The sequence below is a fragment of the Molothrus ater genome, chromosome 6, assembly GCF_012460135.2.
Source record: "Molothrus ater isolate BHLD 08-10-18 breed brown headed cowbird chromosome 6, BPBGC_Mater_1.1, whole genome shotgun sequence".
Classification (NCBI taxonomy): Eukaryota; Metazoa; Chordata; class Aves; order Passeriformes; family Icteridae; genus Molothrus; species Molothrus ater.
Genome location: NC_050483.2, coordinates 40,007,439 through 40,028,633, shown reverse-complemented (window position 1 = coordinate 40,028,633; position 21,195 = coordinate 40,007,439). Strand labels below are relative to the sequence as shown.

The following is a 21,195-nucleotide window of genomic DNA, read 5'->3' as shown; positions in this document are numbered from 1 at the left end:
TGGCACTGTTTCCTTAGAGATGCAATTTTGCTGGATTCATTAACGACAGATTTTGGGTAAGCCTTTCAATTGATAGGTCTTTTTGGACTCTATATGGGGTTTGAATATTTCTACTGACTCTGAAAACCAAAAGCCAAGAGTAGGTATCTTCAGAAGAAGTGCAATAGCTTTCATTTTTGGAATTTGTGGTTAAACATGAAAAAAGTTACACAATCCTATATTCCATTCCAACCCAATCCCTTTTTCTAGAGCCAAAATGAAATTGTTTCCTACAAGTACAGAGAAAATGGTATAATTAGTCAGAAGCTCCCAGACCCAAGAACACAGATGGGAAACATGGAATCTCCACCCCAGGAATTCCACCAAGTGATTGAATGTAATTCTGAGCATGAACACAAAGATGCAGACGCTAATCCCTTAAAAGGGCAGGCTAAAATACCCCTGCCACTCATGGAACAATGTCCTTTCAAAACTTCCCTCCTATCAAAGACAGGACACATCAAGCAAGGAAAATAACAGTGTCCATTAAGAAATCTCCATTACATATTGCTTCTTTATCCTCAATGCCTTAATTGAGGTTTCAGCAAATGTTCTAAATAGAGCAGACTCAAAGGCCATAACTGGCACATTTCAGAGAAAATTCATCTGCAGTACAGGCAGATAGGAGTCCAAACAAGGCCTCCAGAAGGCTTGAGGTGAACACAGAAACACTTGCAACGAGGTTAACTTTCATGTTGAGAGTGTTTAAGGCTCTAGAGACCAGTTGGAATATAAGACCATAAGCAAGCCCTCACATAAAGGTAAGAGTGTTAGAAAAAACCTGAAAGTAAATGACAGGAGTAGTCAGTACCTGGTTTTGCTACCGAACAATATACACCATAAACACCAGAGTGAAATTTGGACAAACAATAAACAAACAACTATGCCTTGTGTAGCAACAAGCTAACAATTCACAATTCATAGTGTTACATGATACCAGGAGTTTAGGTAATTTCAGAGAGGAACATGCAAACAGCAAAACTCCCAGCACCACAGCTCTTTTCCCTGTCATAGAAATGGTCTCATTAATGTCTACACTCATATTCAGGATTTGCAATTCTTTAGAGAACACAGAATGCTAACCTTTCTTTTTTTTCTATTTAGAAAATATCAGTAGAGAAAACCTCTGCACTACATGAACCATAGTCTGTGCCCTACACCACAAAACAACCTAGGAATTGATGTATATATTTTGTTCTCTTTATAGTGGAGGATACTTTCTTAATGTGAATTTAAATCATTCACATTATTATCAGCAGCAGCAAAGTGGGATTTCAGAAACAAATGAAAACACCACTCTGACCTTTGAAAAAAGCAAAATGAGTTATGCAAACAATGTCCTGAACAGAAAAACAAAATATTTAAATGACTAAAGATGGACTGGATCCAAGTTTCTTTAAATATACCAGAATAATCCAACTATTAAAACTGGGTCTTCAAAATCATTTTAGTTAATACTTTTAAATGTATTATATGTGCTTACTTGTAGAAACTGAAATAAAAAATTAAGGTATTTGTGAACTTCAATAAGAGAGAAGTTATTATTCCCATTGACTTTTTGGCAAAACTAATTCTGCATTAAAACACAGCTCCTCCTTGAGGTTTTTCAGATTTGAAGAGAAGCAAATTGTCAATATGCAAAATCAATCTCTATGAAAGACAAATTGGCAACCTTTGCTGGAATTGCTCCTAAGGGATAAGTCTAAACTTCCTTGAACTTCTGGTAAGGAATTGTGAAAACAGAAGGCTAGGGGGATCACTGATAGTAGAAATCCGAATCTCACCCTCCTGGAGAATATCCTGGAGATATTATACACACTTCGTTACTAGAAAGAAATGTGTTCATCAAAAGACTGAATCTTAAGAACAGCAAAGTCGATGAAGAATCACTTTTGGGGCTGAGCTTTTGTGCTTGTGCTTAAATCTCTCACATATACTGCTTGATTTACTGATTTCTTCACAAAAGATGAGATTCTGTTCTCTTTGCCATGTCGACTGCCTGAATCAGAAAGCCTTTAATTGTTGCTCAAATTATGATCCATCCAAAGATATTTACAGAGAAGCCAGAATCTTTAGCATTATGAGACTGTGAAAGAATCACACCCAAGTGTCTAGTGGAGCTGAGATCAGAAATTTATTGAACAGAACATTCTTTCTAACAAGTTATTTCACACTGTTTCTAACACCACAGCTTGAAAAGTTGTAGGAAACTGTAATGGGAAGCATAAGTCACTTCACTAAGGAGTACATTGTCTTTAATAGTAGTGAAAAATTCTCATTTGAAATTCAGAATTTGACTGTGAAAAGTTTTGCTGAACTACCAGTACCAAGAAATGGTAATGCCTAAACTTACTCAATCTCAAGTCTCTGCATCTTCAACTTATCAAAATGCTAAATGAAGATAAGTTGACACCTCTTTACCCACCAGCATCTTTATCTCAATATCAAAAAAGAAACAGATGGTCCAGACTTGAGATTTCCTCCTCCTTTTTAGATAGTCTACCAAGCATGAAAAATTTCTCAGCTGAATTTTGAGAAAACTCAAATTTTCAGTACTGAAGACATTCATGGCCCAACTTGGCTACATTATTCACAGGGAAGATTCTTTTTTTTTTTTTTTTCTTCCCCAGCAGAAAGCAAATAAAGAAATCTTTATGCATACAAAAGGTTTGCACCAAGAAAGTCACAGCCCTTTTGCTTTAAATGAATCTTGCCCAGGCAAAGTATCCCTGACAGACAGCTGCCAATAGCAGCACTGCCAGATCTTCCTTGACTAACTTTTCAGTTAAGTCCCATGTGCCAGAGAGCAGAAAGATAGAAAGGGGAGTGGAAGACATGTACTGAGCCAGACACAATCTGAAATTCAAGCAAAGAAGCCAAGCAACACAGAATCATAGAACAGCCTGAGTTGGAAGGAACCCACAAGGATCATTGACATCCAACTCCTGGCTGTGCACAGGACACCCCAAGCGTAACACTGTGTGCCCAAGAGGATTGTTCAAACACTCTGGCAGGCTCCCCACTTCCCTGGGGAGCCTGTTCACATGCCCAACCATCCAGCAGAGCTCTCTTAGTTTTAAATTCCTTTCACTAAAGGTTCTTGTCTAAGTGCCAGTTTTAAATAGATTTGAATCAGCCAGGCTGGCCTGGCATCTCCCCACCTGGTTTGCTGTGAACAGTTCTTGGATAAGAAATATTCATAAAAATGCCATGTGTGCAATAGGAGGGTGTCTGGAAACTAGTAACTTTTAGCACTACCTAGCTTTTTTAGCTCACTCACCTCTGCCTTTTCTTTTTTAAAGAAAATATCTTTCAACTCCTGTTAAGAATGAAATCCTAGAAATAACTGCTTGTAATAAAGGATTCTTGACATTTCCATTCTGACACTGCACAGTCTAGCCCTAACAGAGCATTTAGAAATTCTTGTAATTGGCACTGGTTCTGCACAATCCAGTAGTAAGTTTTTTTGAGTGAGCTTTCTTGCTCATTACCAACCAAAGTTCTCCTATCCAGAGCATTTTGGTCAAGCTTCTCAATGGCTGATAGTATCCAGGCAGATACTAAAAAAGTACCTGTAACCAAAAATGTTACTCATTATTATAAACCACACTAATCCCTACACAAAGTTGGTGCTCCACAGTGGAGTTCTGGTTGCTGCATCTTCTTCAGATTGTAAAACACACTTACCCCCGGCCTACTGAACAGGATCACCAAGCAAAGCTGTCACCACATACATAGGGGAACTGAAATAATCCTGACTTTTACATTTCTCCCTTCCCCATTTTCAAAAGACATTCTTGTTAAATACTGGATCTCTGCATGGTTCACAAACAGCTGCTGCTTGATACCTGCAGCTCAGAGAAACCCTAGAGAATAACAGGCTGACTTAGAGTCAACAGTGTGCAATTTGCAACCTCTGGTGTCAGCCACAAAACTTTACCAGTCACAAAGCTAGGGAAAATTAGGTGAAAGCAGAATCTTCACAGGAAAGGCCAACTAACACTTTCAGGGACAGAAAGGGGTTTCTTCATGCTTTTGCAGGGATTTCCCATTTATATCACAGTACAAAACACCAAAAAGAAGAATGTTCATCTGTTGAGGAGGCCAAGCTAAAGCATGACCTTGGTCTGGATAGAAAATATGAATGTGCATTGCTGGTGGAAAGCTCACTATATAATGGAAGATAGCTCCAAAACAAAGCCTAGTAGGAAGGAAAACCCTTTGGCCCCTTTTGCTATCTCCTGCTCTGGCATTTGTACTTGGCCACTGAAACCCTTAACTGAGCTTGATTCCAGGCTCTTTGGCTGCTGACTTGGTAGGGTTGTCCAGGGACTGGCCCACAGGAGGGCTGCCTAATGGAAGTCTTTCTACATGGAACTCAGATCACACCCAACTCCCAGCACTGGACAGGCCTACTGAGATAGCCATATAACCCAATTCAACTTCTCTTCCTCAGCTGTGCAACACCAATGTCTTCAATACAGCTGTTCAAGACCTTTGCTGTCACAAGTAACCAAACTTCCCTTCTCACACTACCCACTACACTTCCATTTACTTGAAGTGAAAAGGTACAGGGAGACTTGGAAATCTCCAAAATATTCACAATGAGTTCAACTTCAGGGCAGTCCTGGACAGAGTGAGGCAAATGAAGGAAAAGTCACTAACCCTATCTTGTCTTTCATAAGCCTGGCTTACAAAGGGGATTTCTATTTCTACAAAGCAGCATTCTGTATGTCTGATAGGGAGGATACAGAACATGCAGCCCCAAGATTTCAAAGTGCCTCACTGTAACACACAGGAATAGCACAGTTCAAAGATGGGCCCACTCAATCCCTCTGTTCTTAGTCCAGATGGACCTGCCCTAAGACCAATGCCAGAAAGGACATTCTTCTGGGAAACTTCCCAATGCCCTTTTCAGCTGCATAACTGTGAACCAATTCCAACAGCTATGGCATGGTAGCACAGCTTTCATTTATACTTCACTACGTGCAAAGCAAATCAATGGATAAAATTTGAGATCCTTGTGTCAGGAAGAGTCACAGATGGATAAAAATATTGTTAAAAGAATTAGGAAAGGGGGAAAAACCAGACATTCGTGGGATTCCCTGACAGCTCTGTGCAGAAGGAAGGGCTGGGCTGGAAAAAACAGGGCCTCAGGTTCCTGCCAAGCTGTCTGAGGCCAGTCCTTTCCAAATAGCTCAAAGAAACAGCCAAGGCTCCCTTGTAACCCTTTCAGAACTCCTTCAGAGAGGAGGGCTGCAGGAGGCAGAGCCACTCCTACAGAGCATCAGAATATAGGGTCCCCTCATTCCCACAAGAATGTAAGGAGCAGAGTAGATCTCCCCCATGAGAACTACAGGCACATTAACCCTCTGAAAACCACTCCAGAAAACAACTATTTTAATGGTGAGTGGGAGTTAAATAAATGCAGAGGAAAGGAAGATGTGCAGGGTCACTTTGCAACATGAAGTATCTAGAACTGATACGGTGTATTTCAAAGACCTCTGAGATCAGGGAAAACTGGGGGAACATTTTGAGTCTAGGGCAAAACACAAGAAGATTGCAGCTTGTTCCATATTGAATTAGGTGTTCAACAGAACAGAAAAGATCCAGCAACTTCCACCACAGCCAACAAAATCCACCAGTGCAGGAAAAGAAGAGTTGCCTAGGAATGGGGAAAGAAGAAAAATCTCTGGAAAAAATTAACTACTTATACATGTTGTTCAGTTCAACATTTACTGTAAGAATCAAAGAGAAACAACTGCATGTTAATAAAAAAATTCAGTGTTTAGCATGGTCAGAAACCAACAAGATATTCCTATATCTAATGAGATAGAAATTAAAGATACACTAGTGTTATTTACATAAAACCAATGTTTTACCCCTTCTTGAGGTACTGTTTTCATCTCTTGTCATCTCTGTAAAGATAGCCAGACAATTATTAGACGGCCAGGACAATTTCCATTTAAATTTGAAAAGAACGGAACTGTTTAGTTTAGGAGAGACAAACAAGAAGGGAGACGATAAAAAGACAGAGAATAAATAGGACAGAAAATAAAACAAGCATTTCTGTTTGCCTTCATGTGATCTTGTTACAGGTACACAGACTTTTGACAAAATTTGGGAAAAAATTAAAAAAGGAAACTTGTGCATAATATGCACCATCCATGGAACTCATTGCTACAACTCAATGGGACTACACTTTCTGCAGAAGGTAAAATATTATTAATGACAATATCCACACTAGACTATGCAGAAAAAGTATTGCAAGAAGTACATGCCAGCTGCTAACAGTTAGAGGGCGAAATCTATCTTCCCTTCAGAAAGGGAATTTCCCTGCTGCCCATCAGAACATTTTTTGTACTGATGATGTTGGAGATAGTTGCTCTGAAGCAGAGGATAGGAGTACTGAAGAGATTAGCAGCCCAGTCTAGGATAGCAAATCCTGTGTTTACATCAGGGTAAGGTCAGTTTGTGGAGGCAGCTGAAAAGGAAACCCAAAATCATTATGTAGTATTGGTTTGGGAGAAGGTAAGAGATCCCTGTCACTCCCCTCCACCTATCAACATGGGCTGCTTGCTCTCCAGTGTGCTGTAGGGAATAGCAGGAAAGATCCTCTTATCTCCTCTAGAAGTCACACAGTCGAAAAGAAGCTTGCTCCCCCTCAAATTCTGAGTTATTTGCAGAAAATGTAATTGTCCAAGGCCAGCAGACAAAGGCAATGCAGTGGCTGAGCCCCCTGTGCTCAGGGGAGGCAGCAGGCTGCAGCTCCAGCAGCGCTTCTCAGAAGCAGCTGAGCAGAGAGAGAGGCTGCACTTGCACGGCCTCACCAGTGCCCTGCTCTGCCCCGCTGTGAGGCCTCAGATTTTGCCTCCAGCTCCCAGCGCTGGCTCCTACGGTCTCCCTGCACGCAGCACAAACCTCCTCTGCCTCTGGAAAGGGTCCTGTGATTAATCTCACTTATTACCTCGGCAAAGGAACAGCGCGGCGGCCGCCAGCCAAGTCCGACTCAACGGTGTCTGGGGAGCTGAGCTGCGGGGCCAGGCCTCAGACTGTCTGGGCCAGTCACGAGCTCTGCGCCTTTCCTCTCTGCAGCCTCCACACACACTGAGCCAAGGCCTAGCTGTGGGAAGCTGGGATCCTTGAGGACACTGCCAATCCATGGTGCTGAGGCCCAGAGCAATTTCCAATCAGGATGGAGAGCAATTGGCCCAGACAATTTTCCTTAGTGTGACCAATATATATATAGAAGAAAAAAATACAAGGTGAGCCATGTATTTCTGAAGTTTAAGTCAGACAATTCATTTCCACACTCAACAAGTTGTCACTGGTGACCGTGGGAGACATGCACAGGGAGAAAAAAAAACCAAAAAAAACCAACTAAAGGTAAGAGGTTGTTAAGGCAGGAAATACAGGCACAAGTATGCATGGATGCACAGGAAAAAGAACATGCCCAAACTGGAAACAGACTTGTAACAGAATGTACAGCTACCCAGGTAGTAGTTCTATTTTTCACCTGCCCTCCTCAAACCTCCTCTGAGCAGGAAGTAAATAAATAAACCCCAAATTCAGGGCTCTCAGAAATGCTGCCTCTCTCATGGCCCACAGGTAGAATCAGCATGACAGAGCCACTGAGGCAATGCAGAGATTACAGAAAAATCACTGAACCCACCCTGAATTACTTCTCTACCTCAAATAAAGAAATCAAATTAATTCAGGCATTAAGGTAAAGGGAAAAGAGAACAAGCACTGTGGGGAACAAGGAACAGACTTGTGGCTATGCTAGCAGAGGGCTGGAGTCAGGGCTGTTGGGCTGCTGCTGCTCTGGCACTTGTGTAGTGCTTAGCCAGGGAGGTGTTAAGGTCACTGCAGTTTGCTCAGACTGAACTGTGGACCTACTGTGTAACCCTCAGTGCTTGCTGCTTTATCCCTTCATTTCCTCCACAGGCAGCAGCATAGCAGAGCCTCCAAATCACCTTACACCTAGATGCTGTGCAAACAAATAGGCCCTGAACACTTGGCAAATGCAGCACTGGAGAGCAGTCAGGTAGTCTCCACTTTGCAAAAAACTGCAGGGAGCATGAAAAAACAATTTGGAAGAGAATAAAGTTACCATCAAGCCAGAACTACAAGGCAACACATATGTTACATAGAGAAGATATTCATTCTTATAAAAACTTGGTGCTAGCTACAAACATCCCAGGAAATTCTCTTGTCCTTACTTCTAGCTGCAAGCCCATACATAGTTAACTCTTTCCCACAGCCTCAACTGCAACACCCATGCTGCTTCTGCCATGCTAAGCCCACCCTAGTCTAGCTCAAGAATCTCGCAAAAAGCAAGACTGTCCCATCAAGTGCTCAACCCTTCTATCCTCGTAAGAATCACCCTGCACATCTTTTGTCTATTTCAGTCTCCCTTTTCTCATTGCTCTTCAGAGCCTGTCTAGTCAGGATCCAAGCACAATTTTTTATTTCACATTCCACAGCTCCAAAATTGAAAATAAAAACTAAGGAAATAACAAAGCCACTTTTACCTTCCCTGCATGTCTAACACAGCCAGCTGCCCCTCTGACACAAAGGACTGAGACCAGTGAACCACAATTAGCTGCTGATTGCTGTCTGGGGTCTTTCTGACAAAACTCAAAGATGCAGTGAAACTACAGAAGCCAAATATACCAGCTCAGAGAAAACCTTCCAAAGAGATCTGGGATTCCTCCTCATAAGTCCAAAGGATATATACTGGGTGTGATCAGAGCATCTCAAACCTAGAACACATAGTACAAGTACCCCTAGCAGTAAAAGAAACTGGCATGAAGCAACAGCAGGCAGCTAGGTGGGGAATCAGAATATAAAGTACCCACTACCCAGCCAGGGCTAAGGAAGGCCAGCAATTGAAAGGAGGGTCCTGATTTGGGAGACTGTTTTTGTGAACTGGAATGTGCAAGTGAGCAGAGTGTACAATCATTTTGCTGTAGAATTTTTGGGATGTAAATTGATACATATTTTCTATTAGAGCAGGCACAGGAAGCTTTTTAAGTAGTACTGGATTTCCTGCACCTACATTGTTGATCTGGACATGAGCAGTAAATATATGCAAATGCAACCCAGAAGCATCTGAGATGATAAAAGTCTAGACAGCTTTTTCTGGTTTTCCACCTAGTCTATACTCTAGGAAGGAAAAACAAAAACAAAAATAGCCAAAGCAGAGATTGTTTGGGAACCTGGACATACAGCAGGTACATGTACACAGCCTGTGAGGCCCTGAGAGCCACTGCTATTACTACCACTGAGAGTGATACCAAAGTAAATGATACTTAAAACCCCCTTAGATCAGAAAATTGAAAAAGCATGTGTTTATATAAATTTAAACCAGATTAGACAAGTCTACCAACAAAACATTTCTTGATGAACCTGAGCACCTTGGCAGAAATTATGAGCTAAAAAGTATTTCAGACATGTCAAGCAAGGAAAAGAGGAGAATCCCTTTTCTCTGACTGCAATAGCCCTTCACAGGCTCTCTAACATAAATTCAACTGCCATTCTACCCTCTGACAGATGACAAGGAAGCTTGCCTGCCTGCCCTAACCAAATTAGATAAGTCTGTCAGAAAATCCAAGGAAAAAAATATGCTGAGCAGTTTGGAAGTGTCAAGTCAGTCTTCAGGTTTGGGATAGATGTTATGAATGAGCAGGAAGCTAATAAAACAGATCTGAGAACACACTGACCATTTTCACTGCTGAATTCTTGCCAATTTACTGCCCCTATGAGATGAACATGAGCAAGGATGGCTGCTGCTGAATACAAGGTGCCCACTGAAAACACAGAAATCTGTACCAGCTAGAAAGAAATCTTTCTTGCTAGTTTTGGTCCAGGTCTTAAAGATTTTGTGACCTGCAGAGCCCAAGTAATTCTTGGTGACAAAATCCATTGTCTTTTTCAAATACAAGTGGAAAGCAGCTGCAAATTCCAATGCCAGAAACCTCCACTAACCTCCATCTACTGTCCTCACAAGTAGGGATTACACAGCTATTTGCTAACAGATACTTCAAAGCCAGTTTATGTTCTGAATCAACAAGTTTCATGCTGTTAAACACCTGATTTTTTACCTTTATTACGAAACCAAGAATGCTTTCAGAAGAATGCTTTTTCAAGAGCAGCTCTAGATCTGGCATAATTTCATTGATATACAGAGGGCAACAAGGAAGGTCTGCAGCAAATGTGGCAGAGGCTGACAGCCACATCACAGTAGTCAGAAGTAAGGCCACATACAATTGGGAGCATTTCACCTCTTGTGCAGCCCAGCAGGCATCTTTGTCAGAGGTGCAGCAACAGGCTAGGCCATCATTTGAGTGGAAACAGTGCCAATTGCTTATGGAAAGTGGCAAAAAATCCCACAGCTTTGCGAGCATCTTCTAACCAACTTCAGCAGCACAGAGCCATACAAAAACTGAGTGAGCCATACAAAAACTGCACTTCAGAGACAGATGCTTGACCTGGAGCTAAGTGCAAGCCAGATAAGAGACCCATTCACAGAACAATTCCATCCTTGCTGAATTCTGCAACCCATAGACAAGAATCTCAATCTCAAAACAGGAAGCTTTTCTTCAGTCATGCAGTGCTGAGCACAGGCTGACACCCATAGATGACCCTCTATGAATTGCTTGCTCCAATGTAACAAATCAAGCAGCAAAAAAGGCATTTACAATACAAGATAGCCATCCCCATATACCATGGCCTTGATATTCCTTTTGGAATTCTCTCATTAAACAGAAATTCACAGACCAAGTAATCCAGCACTGCCTCAAGAATTTTTTTTCCATTTCCAGATTTACACAAAACTCTTAACTCCCAGTATTTTGGCCATTCAATAAAAGCAGCCATGAAGATAATTCAATAGAGAGTCTTAAGGCATCTTTCTGACTCTTGTTCTGAGGATAGAAAACAGAGCAACTGAAGTAATGAAAGACTAAATGACTCATAAAAGCTTTGAAGATGGAATCTTCTATCAGCTGTGACTGGCAAACTCTGAAGTATTTTCAGATTGCTGTACAAAATAAAACACAAACTCTAACTAAAGGCACAATTAAACTATGCACACAATGCTAGATGAGGCACCGCCCTGGATGTCATTCAGAGTGCAGTTCTGGGCATTAGTGGTGGGGTTTGCAGCTCTGTCTGTGAGCCCATGCAAAGGTGCAAACAGCTGAAAAGGGAATGAAAGCTCTAGGACAGCCTGCATGCTGCTGTCTTCCAAGGCACGTAGGAGGGGAAGGCAATTTACACCTGTTGGATAGGTTCTGTATTTGGACTAGGTAATAGCTTGCCTGGATGGGGTCCAAGAGCAGAATCACCACCACTTCTCTCAATAACTTTAAACCCCTGAGGCAAGCATTGTGCTGGAACAGAAACAGGCCAGGAATTCATTTCTCACATTCCTCTTCTTGAGGCAGGATGAAAAGTAGTGACTGATGAAATAAGAACAATTTTACTTGAGCTTTCCAAATCCCATTACAATCTTTCTATTGAAGGACCCATTTGGGAAAGGATCACCACTCAGATCACATGCCTTCTGCACTGTGTTTCTCCCTCTCTCACTTCTCTCCATCTTGCAGTAGCATTCAGGCACCACTGATAAAAATCAGTATTTTCATGTACATAATGCTTTCCAGACCTAAATTCATGTCTTGGAGAAGCTCTGCTTTATTATCCAGTTTTAGAAGACAAAAATGAACCTAGGCAAAGGACTCAATATTATTTACTGGAATGGCAAAGGAAGAACTCAAATCTCCAGCAGTCCTGAGCCTGTATTCCTGCCTGGCTACTGCAGCAAGTTTGCCTTGTTCCTAGCTTCCAAGATTCAGACTCCTGCAAGTAAATCTTGCTGCTCTTTGAATCACAGGAAAAATAGTTTTACCATAGAATCAGTTCTCTGCCCTGATTCCCAGGAGTGTATAAGCCATAACTATAAATTCCAGTGCCCAAAATTAATATAAGGTATAAAGAAGAGATCTGAAAAAGAAACTCTGATAAACACTGTTCTATCTTTGAACAATCTACACTTGATATTCAAGGAAAAAGCATGAAGATGCCTTAAGGTCTAAGTTTGCATTCTGCATATATGTCTCAATACCAGCAAATCTAAACTTACAGGGATGGGAAATAATCAAGGAAAAACAGACATTTCCTTCAAATCCACCATGCTCATTTATGCCCTTAGTTCACTATGAACCTGACAGTTCTGGGAACACAGCTATTTTCACAGGGCTAGTTTTTAGACCTGAGAGGAACCATTACCAAGCCCTAAGAAAGAGAATTGTTTAATGCTGGAAAGGATCCTCCCTTTAAGATCCTCAAGTCCAGCTGTTAACCTTAACTCTACCAAGTCCACCATTAAAACATGTCCCTAAGTACCACATCCACACATGTATTAAAAACCCTCAGGTGACTCCACCGCCTCCCTAGGTGGCCTGTTCCAATACTTTATAATAATTTTGGTGAATAAATTTTTCCTAATATCTAATCTAAACTTCCTCAAGATGGAACTTGAGGTCATTTCCTCATGTCCTATAGTTTGTTATTTAGGAGAAGAGAACAACATGCACCTTGCTACAACTTCCTTGGAAGGAGTTGTACAGAGCAATATTGTGCCCCCCACTCCCCAAGACTCCTTTTCTCTAGGATAAACAACCTCCCCTAAGCAGCTCCCTTAGCTGCTGCACATCAGACTTGGGCTCCCAACCCTTCACCAGCTCCATTGCCCTTCTGTGGACACACCCCTGCATCTGAGCAAGAAGCCAAACACAAATTACAAATGACCAATGAGTGCAGTGCATTGCATTCTTCTCCGAAAAGCTAGAGCAGCAATTTTAACTTACCTGACTGCTGAAGAGACAGATCTTTTGTCATCTCTATGAGTGTCTGACTGAACAGGCCACAGTGACCCTCTTTTTTTGAGTGGTGACCAGTAGCTCTGTGGGGCAGCTGCATTCCCTTTGCTTATAGCTCCACTTGCCAAGTCCAGGTTTGTTAACTAAGGAGGCAAAAAAAAAAAAAAGAAACAAAACAAAAACAAACCCAAACTATCAGAGACAATTAAAAGCTAAGAAAAGGGAAAAAGGCATCACTAAGTAAATGGGATAGAGTATGTACTACGAGAAGTGAAATTGCTAGAATATGGAAATACTCAAATGCAAAAGCACTGTGCTAGTTGCATAAAGCAGTGAGCAATGACACCAACATCCACCGTGCCTGATATGAATTCAGGGGCCAGCATGAAAATTACAGCCCTTCCAGCCACAGAACAGAGGAGGAAAAGGACAAAGATGGGGCAAAAATCCCAAAGTAAGAAAGTTCCTGCCATGTGAAAAACCAACTCCACATGCATTGATCAAAAGCTAGAAGCTTATATTACACTGAGCAAGGAACCAGAGTACCTCTCCAGTCATGGTGAGCTGTGTCAGTAAGCCAACCATACACACCTGTCATGTCTCTACCCCTCTTCATACAAACATACAGACATAACCCAAAGCATAAGTACCTTGGATATAAAATTCAAACCAAAACTCAACCAAACATTAAAGAAACTGCTCACACAACCACCTACAAATACCATGTTCACACAAGTAAATGCACAAAAATAATATTAGGTGTATATTTGCAATATCAAGCTCTAAAACCTGTAAGTTTTTAAGCATATAACATGTATTCCATTGTTTCTTTCTACAAGCACTCCTCGTGTGCTGCTTATACTCTTGAAAGATCAAACTCTGCATGTAGACACTATCTGTTGATGTACTGAAGAAATACATAATGCAATGGATCTACTATAGCAGCATAACAGTTTACATTTCAAAAAAAAAAGTAACAAAACAATAGAAAAGTTGGAAAGCCAGCTTTGCAAAGGCCTCCTAGTCAGGCTCTGACATGCAACTACTTCAAATTACATGATCATATGCTATTTTTTAGGAACAACAGAAACATCAGGGCCTGCACAATGCCTAGGATCATAGTCAGGGGAACCTGTACTGGCCTGCCCTCACTTCTGTAGCAATTGGAAGGCATGTGTCCAATGAAACATGGGACACAAAGAAGAGTCTTACAACTAGCCCTGCATCTGCTCCAGACATCAAAGGGGATGCTTATTAAGACACTTCAAGTGTGACTTAAGTATAGTTTAACAATGTTCTCCTAACAGAATTGGTGTGCAATTACTCAAACAAGTACATACCACCTTCATTGCAATACAATATACTCATACTTAAAATGGGCTTGTTCAGCACTACAGACAGTCCTCTCACTGAACTCTGGACCATAAATATTGCCATGGACTACACAGTAGGTAGTCCCTCCATGTGTTTTAGTAGTACAAGGCACCTAAGCATGTTGTAGGTTCAGAACTCCTGCTTCAAGTTCTGGACAGGATTAAATTCTAGTGGCTATACCCTAGGATTCTGCCCACTTCTCCAAAAGCAGCCACTTTTACCTCATCCCTTCTCAGGTTTATCTTTCCCATCCTTGCTCCTCATCTGTGTGTCATTTTTCTCACACAGTCAGTCTCAGCTTCTACATTTCAGATGTCATTCTCCTTTGTTTTCCTCAGTACAGTTTCATTCCTACAGACCTCCAGCACTAGCTTCCTCACTACATCTGGAACCTGACCCACATTATTTCAGGTCTGGAACTTTCCACAGGAGTGGAAGTCCACTTGATCTGTCTTTCCACACTTCCATTCTTGGTTTCTCACACATCCTCTATGCTAGTAGTTCTGGTTTTATTCCCCTCCCCAGTCCACTCCTTTTGCCAACCTCTTTGTTCATCCAGTCCTTGAATGTGGGCTGCTCACTGGGCCACATTTACCACACTACCACTCCATCCATTTCTGTTCTTCTGTCTGAATGGCTCGCAGTGTCCTCTCCTAAATTATGTCCAGATACAAATTTCACAGCCTCCATATCCTAGCTGTTCTCCATACCTGGCAGAACTCCTACTAATTCTGCAGTCAAGTCAGACCTGTCTGCATAACCTGGTCCCAGTCCAGCATGGACCAGGTTACTGAAAACACAGGAGAACAGAAGCTTGAGCCAAAGTACATTTTAGAGGTGCAAATACAGAGAAATTCAATTCAGCATCTTCAGTGTGGAGGGAACCTTCAGGAAGCTGAGAAGGTCTAGCAGGTCTTGCTGAGTACATTACACCTGAAGATTTTTCAATAGTTACTCTGCAATCAAGCTTCAACAAAATTCTGAATTCCAAATTGCTATTTCAAAGCATGGGAGATGAAGAGATTTGAAAGAAAAGTTCCACAGATATTAAAATGCACAAAATATTTGTTTAATCTAGCCTTGGTTTTGGCTAGAATACCTCACCTTGCCTGAAGTGTTCTGAAAATTGAACAATAAGCACAGAAAAAATTAATTCAAATAAGTAAAGTTCCAGAACACCATAAGCAATTTAAGACAAGATCTTCCAGTGGGGCATTATCAGGCAAGCTTAGCAATGGGTAGTGTTATCCACCTTATACAAAAAACAATATTAGGTGACATTTTGGTGCCTCTACCTCACCCTTAACATTGCTGTGTTCCGTAGAATTTAATTAAAATTTAAAGCATCTTCATTGCAGAAACAGAAAGCTTCAAATTAGATTTAGTTCTGATTGTGCCAGGCGCTATACAAACACCTAACAATGACAGCTGCTGGTCACAAAGAATTTATTGTCTGAAAAGAAGGAAGAATGGTAAATGATGCAAACACAGAAGGCAACATGGTAAATAAAACAGGTTATATACAATTCGTAGCTTGTCAGCAACAGCGATCACAACATTGCTAACACATCCAATGTGTGAAATGAAAATGACTTCATCCAATTTTCTCTCCTCATTATCTTGATGCCAAGAACCACTTAGTCTGATGAATTACGACCTCAATCCTACTCTATTACTGTGACATGCTTTCCTCTTTAATTATCATTGTATCAATGTATCATCGCTTATTTAAAAGCTGTCTTTTTAAGCAGATGAGCAAATAGCTTAGCATGGATAATAGTGACATTTCACACATTCCAGACAGACAGGTGTTTAAACTACAGAAGGATTAAAAACAGGCAAGGGATTCAGAAAGAGAGAGAGAACACCAGCAAGAATACAAGGTTTATCTGCAGCCAGCCCACCCAGACAGGTGTTACTGCTTGTTACTATGCCATGCTTTGAGACATCTCAGCTGCTATAATTAGCTGGCCAGGATGTTTGGGAGGATTACTGAGGCACCCCCAACACATCTGTGCTCAGCAGTGGCTTCATTTTCTAGTCTTCCTGTGCACCTGATGGAACTGCATTCTTCTTCCCTTTACAGAGGCAAACACTTAGCAGCAAATCAGTTGGTACTTTGGTGTAAAAGGTCATGTAGAGCACCTGGACCAAAATACCCATATAGAAAAGCTTGTAGCTTCAGAAATAGTACTAATGGAGCAAAACCAAAAAAAAAATCTCTCCAAAACCAATAAAGGCTACTGGAGCTCAACAGAGAAGGTGGTTATTGGTGTGGATCTATAAGAATTAAGATGGTTTTCAATATGAGTTGCAACAAGATGGGCTCAAACTCTCCTGCTTGGTAAGACTCCTGGTTCTCATTAGCAGTGATGGACTTGAGAATATTTTTCCTGACACTGACAGTATGACAGGAAACCTGTGTGGCCTACCCTGCACACTTCAAACATCCCAATTTTCAAACTTCTCTTGTCACATCTACACATTCTTTGTGGACCTTGCAAAAGGCAAGACAATAGGCACCAAATCTCTCATGACAGAAGGATTTATAAAGTTTTGTTGCAATTTTTAAACTGATTGTTTAAAGACGTCAGAAGTTGAAAGGAACATGCTGACTGAAGAACACCATGATACAGCAAATCCCTAAAAGCTTTCACAGAAGGAAAAGAGCCCACTTGATATACTTCCATTTATGATACAACATGAAAAAATGGGGGGAGGAGAGAAGAACATATGGGTTGTCACAGCCATATCAATAGAGACCCCTGTTAAAAACAGTACTTATATGTACTGTTACATTTACTTCAATGTAACGCTAATAAGCCAAAAGACAAATTATTGCATAATGCCAAAGTACCTTTCTACATTTATTTTTATTTTAAAATGTTACAAGGAAGGTTTATGACTGCAATACACTTGCCTTGCCAGCAGAGCGACATAAGCTTAAAAGAACTGATTTCTATGGTCATGCCTTATTCAGAGAAATTTATTTCTGAAAAAAAATAAGACTGAAAGCAGGGCCACAACACAGAATGATATCCCCAAGTGCTGAATATAGGGAGTTGAGGGGTTTGTTTTTGTTAATCTGCTTTTAAAATTCAATATGAAATATGAACTCTCCAAGTACAGATAGGAATAAAACCTTCAGGATAGAATTTGCTTCCAATTAATAGCAGCCTACAGACAAAGATCCATTGTATAGTACTTCTAAGAAATCACAAGCAAGAGTCAGAAAAAGAGTTTAATATCTTTCACTTTTCTGATCCACATTATACTAGTTCTTCAGGACTTGCCCATTATCATACTCAATAATCTTTTTTCTACAATAAATTTAGTATTTTCTTTATGATCTTCTCTAATGGCTGAAATAAGCTAAAGCCATCAATTATAACAATCAGGAAAAAACCCAATAATAATGAGTGTTGCAGATCAGCCTCCATGGTTTAAGGAACAGCCTCCGGAAGCCCTGAATGCTTCTCTTACTAGTTTCTAGGAGTCAACCAGGGTGAACAGGGACACATCACCACTAGAAGCTATTACTCTGCCCCTCTTGGCAGGCAGTGAAAAAGTGACTTAAATTTTCATTACCAACATCCTGAACAGCAGATCCAAAGTTTCACTGGTCAACATGTTACAACAAGAAATACACTATAAATTACCTACTTGATCCTCTCCAGTTGGCCGTTTTAGTACTTTTCTGGCAGAAGTCAGTCATGTTGCCTAAAAAGTGGTGGAGCTTGGGGATCTACAAAGTCTAAAGATCATTTCTCTTACTTGGAGCCACACTGCATCCTCTGCAGTATATACATCTCACATTTCCATTTGGATCTTTCTGACTGGTGAGGAGGAAAAGGGGTCCAGAGCTCAAGCTATATTTCACATGTCACATATAAAAGATATGCCAAAAGAATGCAGTAGCCATACACCTACTCCGTCTCTTCAAAAAACCCCTTCAAAATGATACAATTTTCACAGTCAGAAACAGGAGGAGACAGTTTTCAGCACAATAAACCCTATCAACAAAGGCATACATGAATAAACTGTTTAATGAGAAACCTTTTTGTTTAAAGAAGGATTGGACAAGATCATGATAAGAAACACATAAGATTACTACTCCTCTGCCTTAGGATCAGACCAGAATCCTTAAATTTTGATGAGTCAGGCAGGACAAGATGACACTGTATCATGAGCCCAAAGAGGGAATCATTCCACTTGAAGACTGAAAATGTGCAAAATATTTCATCATTTGTAGTGTGTTCTCCTTTGCCTTTCAATCTATTTATACCATATGCTCTGTAAGTATATGTATCCATAAGTTTATCCAGTTTGACTCCTTCATGACCCTTCAGTCAATCCCTAATCCTCCATTTTATTGCTTATTATTCATCCAGCAATGCCAATGTTATCCAGCAGCTTGCAAATGAAATGTGCTTTTTCTTTCATTACCTGGCTTTCATAGTCACAAGTATTTTCACTTGCCAAGCCTTCCTCAAACAGAGATACCCCTAAGGCTTTCAAGATCCATGAAATCTTTAACAGAAGGGAAGAGCTAAGAACTTGCCATGAGAGAAGAGAAAAAAAAAAGGAAAGAAATTTTGCTGTATTCTTTCAGTTATTTTTCTTCCTTCAGCCTTCAGAGATGGCTGACTACTACAACAATATAAATACTCACTGTTAACCTGTCCTCTCCCTAGAGTGTGTTGCTTTTTTCCTAGCTTTACCACAGAGCTCCCAGGTACATCTGGGATCCAGGACAGGCTACCATGACTTGGTCTAACAGCTTACTGGCAGGTCTGCCAGTACTACTGGAAGTAGTCCAGCTGCCTTGCCTTCCTTAATGCATCAAGATACTGGAATCCAACAGGCTATCCCAGCATAGAGGGGAAAGAAAAAAAAAAAAAAAGAAAAAAAAATCACACTATCTTAACGTGCCTCTTCAGACAAAGGAAACCCCAAATCACAAATAAGACATACACACACACAACCACTGTGTGAATAGTGTAACAAAATGTACCACTCCAAATTCCATGAGGAAATCATGCAATACAAACAGATTTTTCTAAAACCACCTTTCTGTTACCCAGAGGCCATCTTGCTGACCACACTCCATACTAAAGCACCTTCATTTAATGTAAGGATTTGAATTTGCAGTAACAACTGGCCCGGAGGGAAGAACTGGGGCTAACAGGCTAGGAAGTGTGAAATCTGTGTGTGCACCAAGGCTGATCTGGCCAAAGAAAGGCCTGTGACATTCCTTCTTTGCTCTCTGAGCTTACCAGCTTACAGGATATACATATGCATACAGAGCACAAGTGTTCCAGTCTCCAGAAAATGTTCCAGACAAAGACCTGCCAAAGACATTCCTGGGAAACCTGACAAATTCGCAAATTCCTTTGTAGTGTCTCCAGCATATGCATCCATTTAACAATGAAAAAAGAAAACTCAAGTTAGTGCTGCTGCTGTGGATGGTTGAACTCACCCCTCTTCCTTCTCCTGAAAAAGTCAGGCTTTCATTTAGACACTCTCTGCCTCAAAACTTCCAGTGGGAGTGATTTTTACAAGGCACAATCCTGCCAAAAGTTTGATGATCAGGGTGTAATCTTTCCCATAACATGAGACCTAGCTGCTCAGCCTGGCCTGTTTGGTGACTATCTGCAGATGTTGCTGCATCATAACAAAACCCTCTGCTTCTATTCCCTGTGGAGCCTCAGAGCAGAAGGAGTTCAACATAAGCACTGCAGAAACTACAGTGATATTTTCACTTCCTACAACCTCTGCTGAGACAACTGGTTACATTACTGATGCTGCTAAACCAGTAGTAATAAAAGTAATTCCAGCTCCTGTGTGAACAGCTTGAGTGAGGAGAAGATGGGACCCTGCAGCAGTGCAGAAGTGTGTGAGAGAGGAAAGAAAAATACCCCTCAGAGGTGATTGCCTGCTTCTTGCTTCTCTTACTAGTTACAGTAAGATGCCTTTTTTCTTTACACTTCCCTTTCTCTCCATCAGTGGGAGTGTAAAAACCAAAGAAACAGTCACATAAGGAAACTGAAACTAAGACTCAGATAAAGTGGGTTGAGTCGAACCAAGGGAACATCACTGGAAAAAACCCAAAGCTCTTCAGTGGGGAAAACACCCTCACTGAATTTCTGTAAATATCTGCTGCACCCTAAATTTAATGCTCTTGTTGTGCTGTTCATGTCTAGACAGGAAAGAGCTGATGCCCACTGGGACCTGTACAGGGTGTTTTGGCAGACTGGCAGTTTTGCTGTGTCGAGGACAAAGCAGGTGAGGGTACCACACTGTGTAACTAAAACAGTTAAATGAGGAGTGGTGTGGCTTCCAATATTGCTGTAGCTCATGTCAAGATGAAGCTCACTATTTTGGGATTCCCGTAGCATATGCAGGGTTCCTCTGGGACACTGTAAAATGCTCCATTCAATTCTTCCTCACTCCCTCTCCCTGGTCCTAAGGTTCAGTAAACTCACCTGCTTCTTTCTCATTTCTACCTTCTGTCTAAATGAAAAACGTAGAATAAGACAAGTGCCCCATCCTCCACTGGATCTGTCAGCATGTTTGCAGGAATCCTGGCTGCTTGGTCTTGGGCACTGACTGGCTGCATAGCACAGAAGGAGGCAGCTCTGTATAGCCCTTGCCTGGGTGGTCTGATGTTATCCCTGTGATTAAACTCCCCGGCTGCAAGATTTGGAGCTATTCCTGATGATAGCTGGGACCTGAAATCGCTCACTCTCCCACACACACACACAGAGTCAGAGCTCCCATCAGGTTTCCCCTCCTTCTCTTCCTCCTCCTCTTGGTCAAGCTGGCCAATTCAACACATTCTTCAGCTCCCTAGCATTAATAACCACAAAGTACTACAGCCTGCTAGATATCAACT

General features: G+C 41.2%; 1 protein-coding gene across 1 annotated transcript in view; it reads right to left on the bottom strand.

Moving 5' to 3' along the window:
* The window catches only part of TTLL5 (tubulin tyrosine ligase like 5), a 123,628-nt gene that overhangs the window by 37,194 nt on the left and 65,239 nt on the right, over positions 1–21,195 (bottom strand). The window contains 1 exon segment of the mRNA XM_036384352.2: positions 12,915–13,069. Coding sequence (XP_036240245.1) covers positions 12,915–13,069 — 155 coding nt within the window.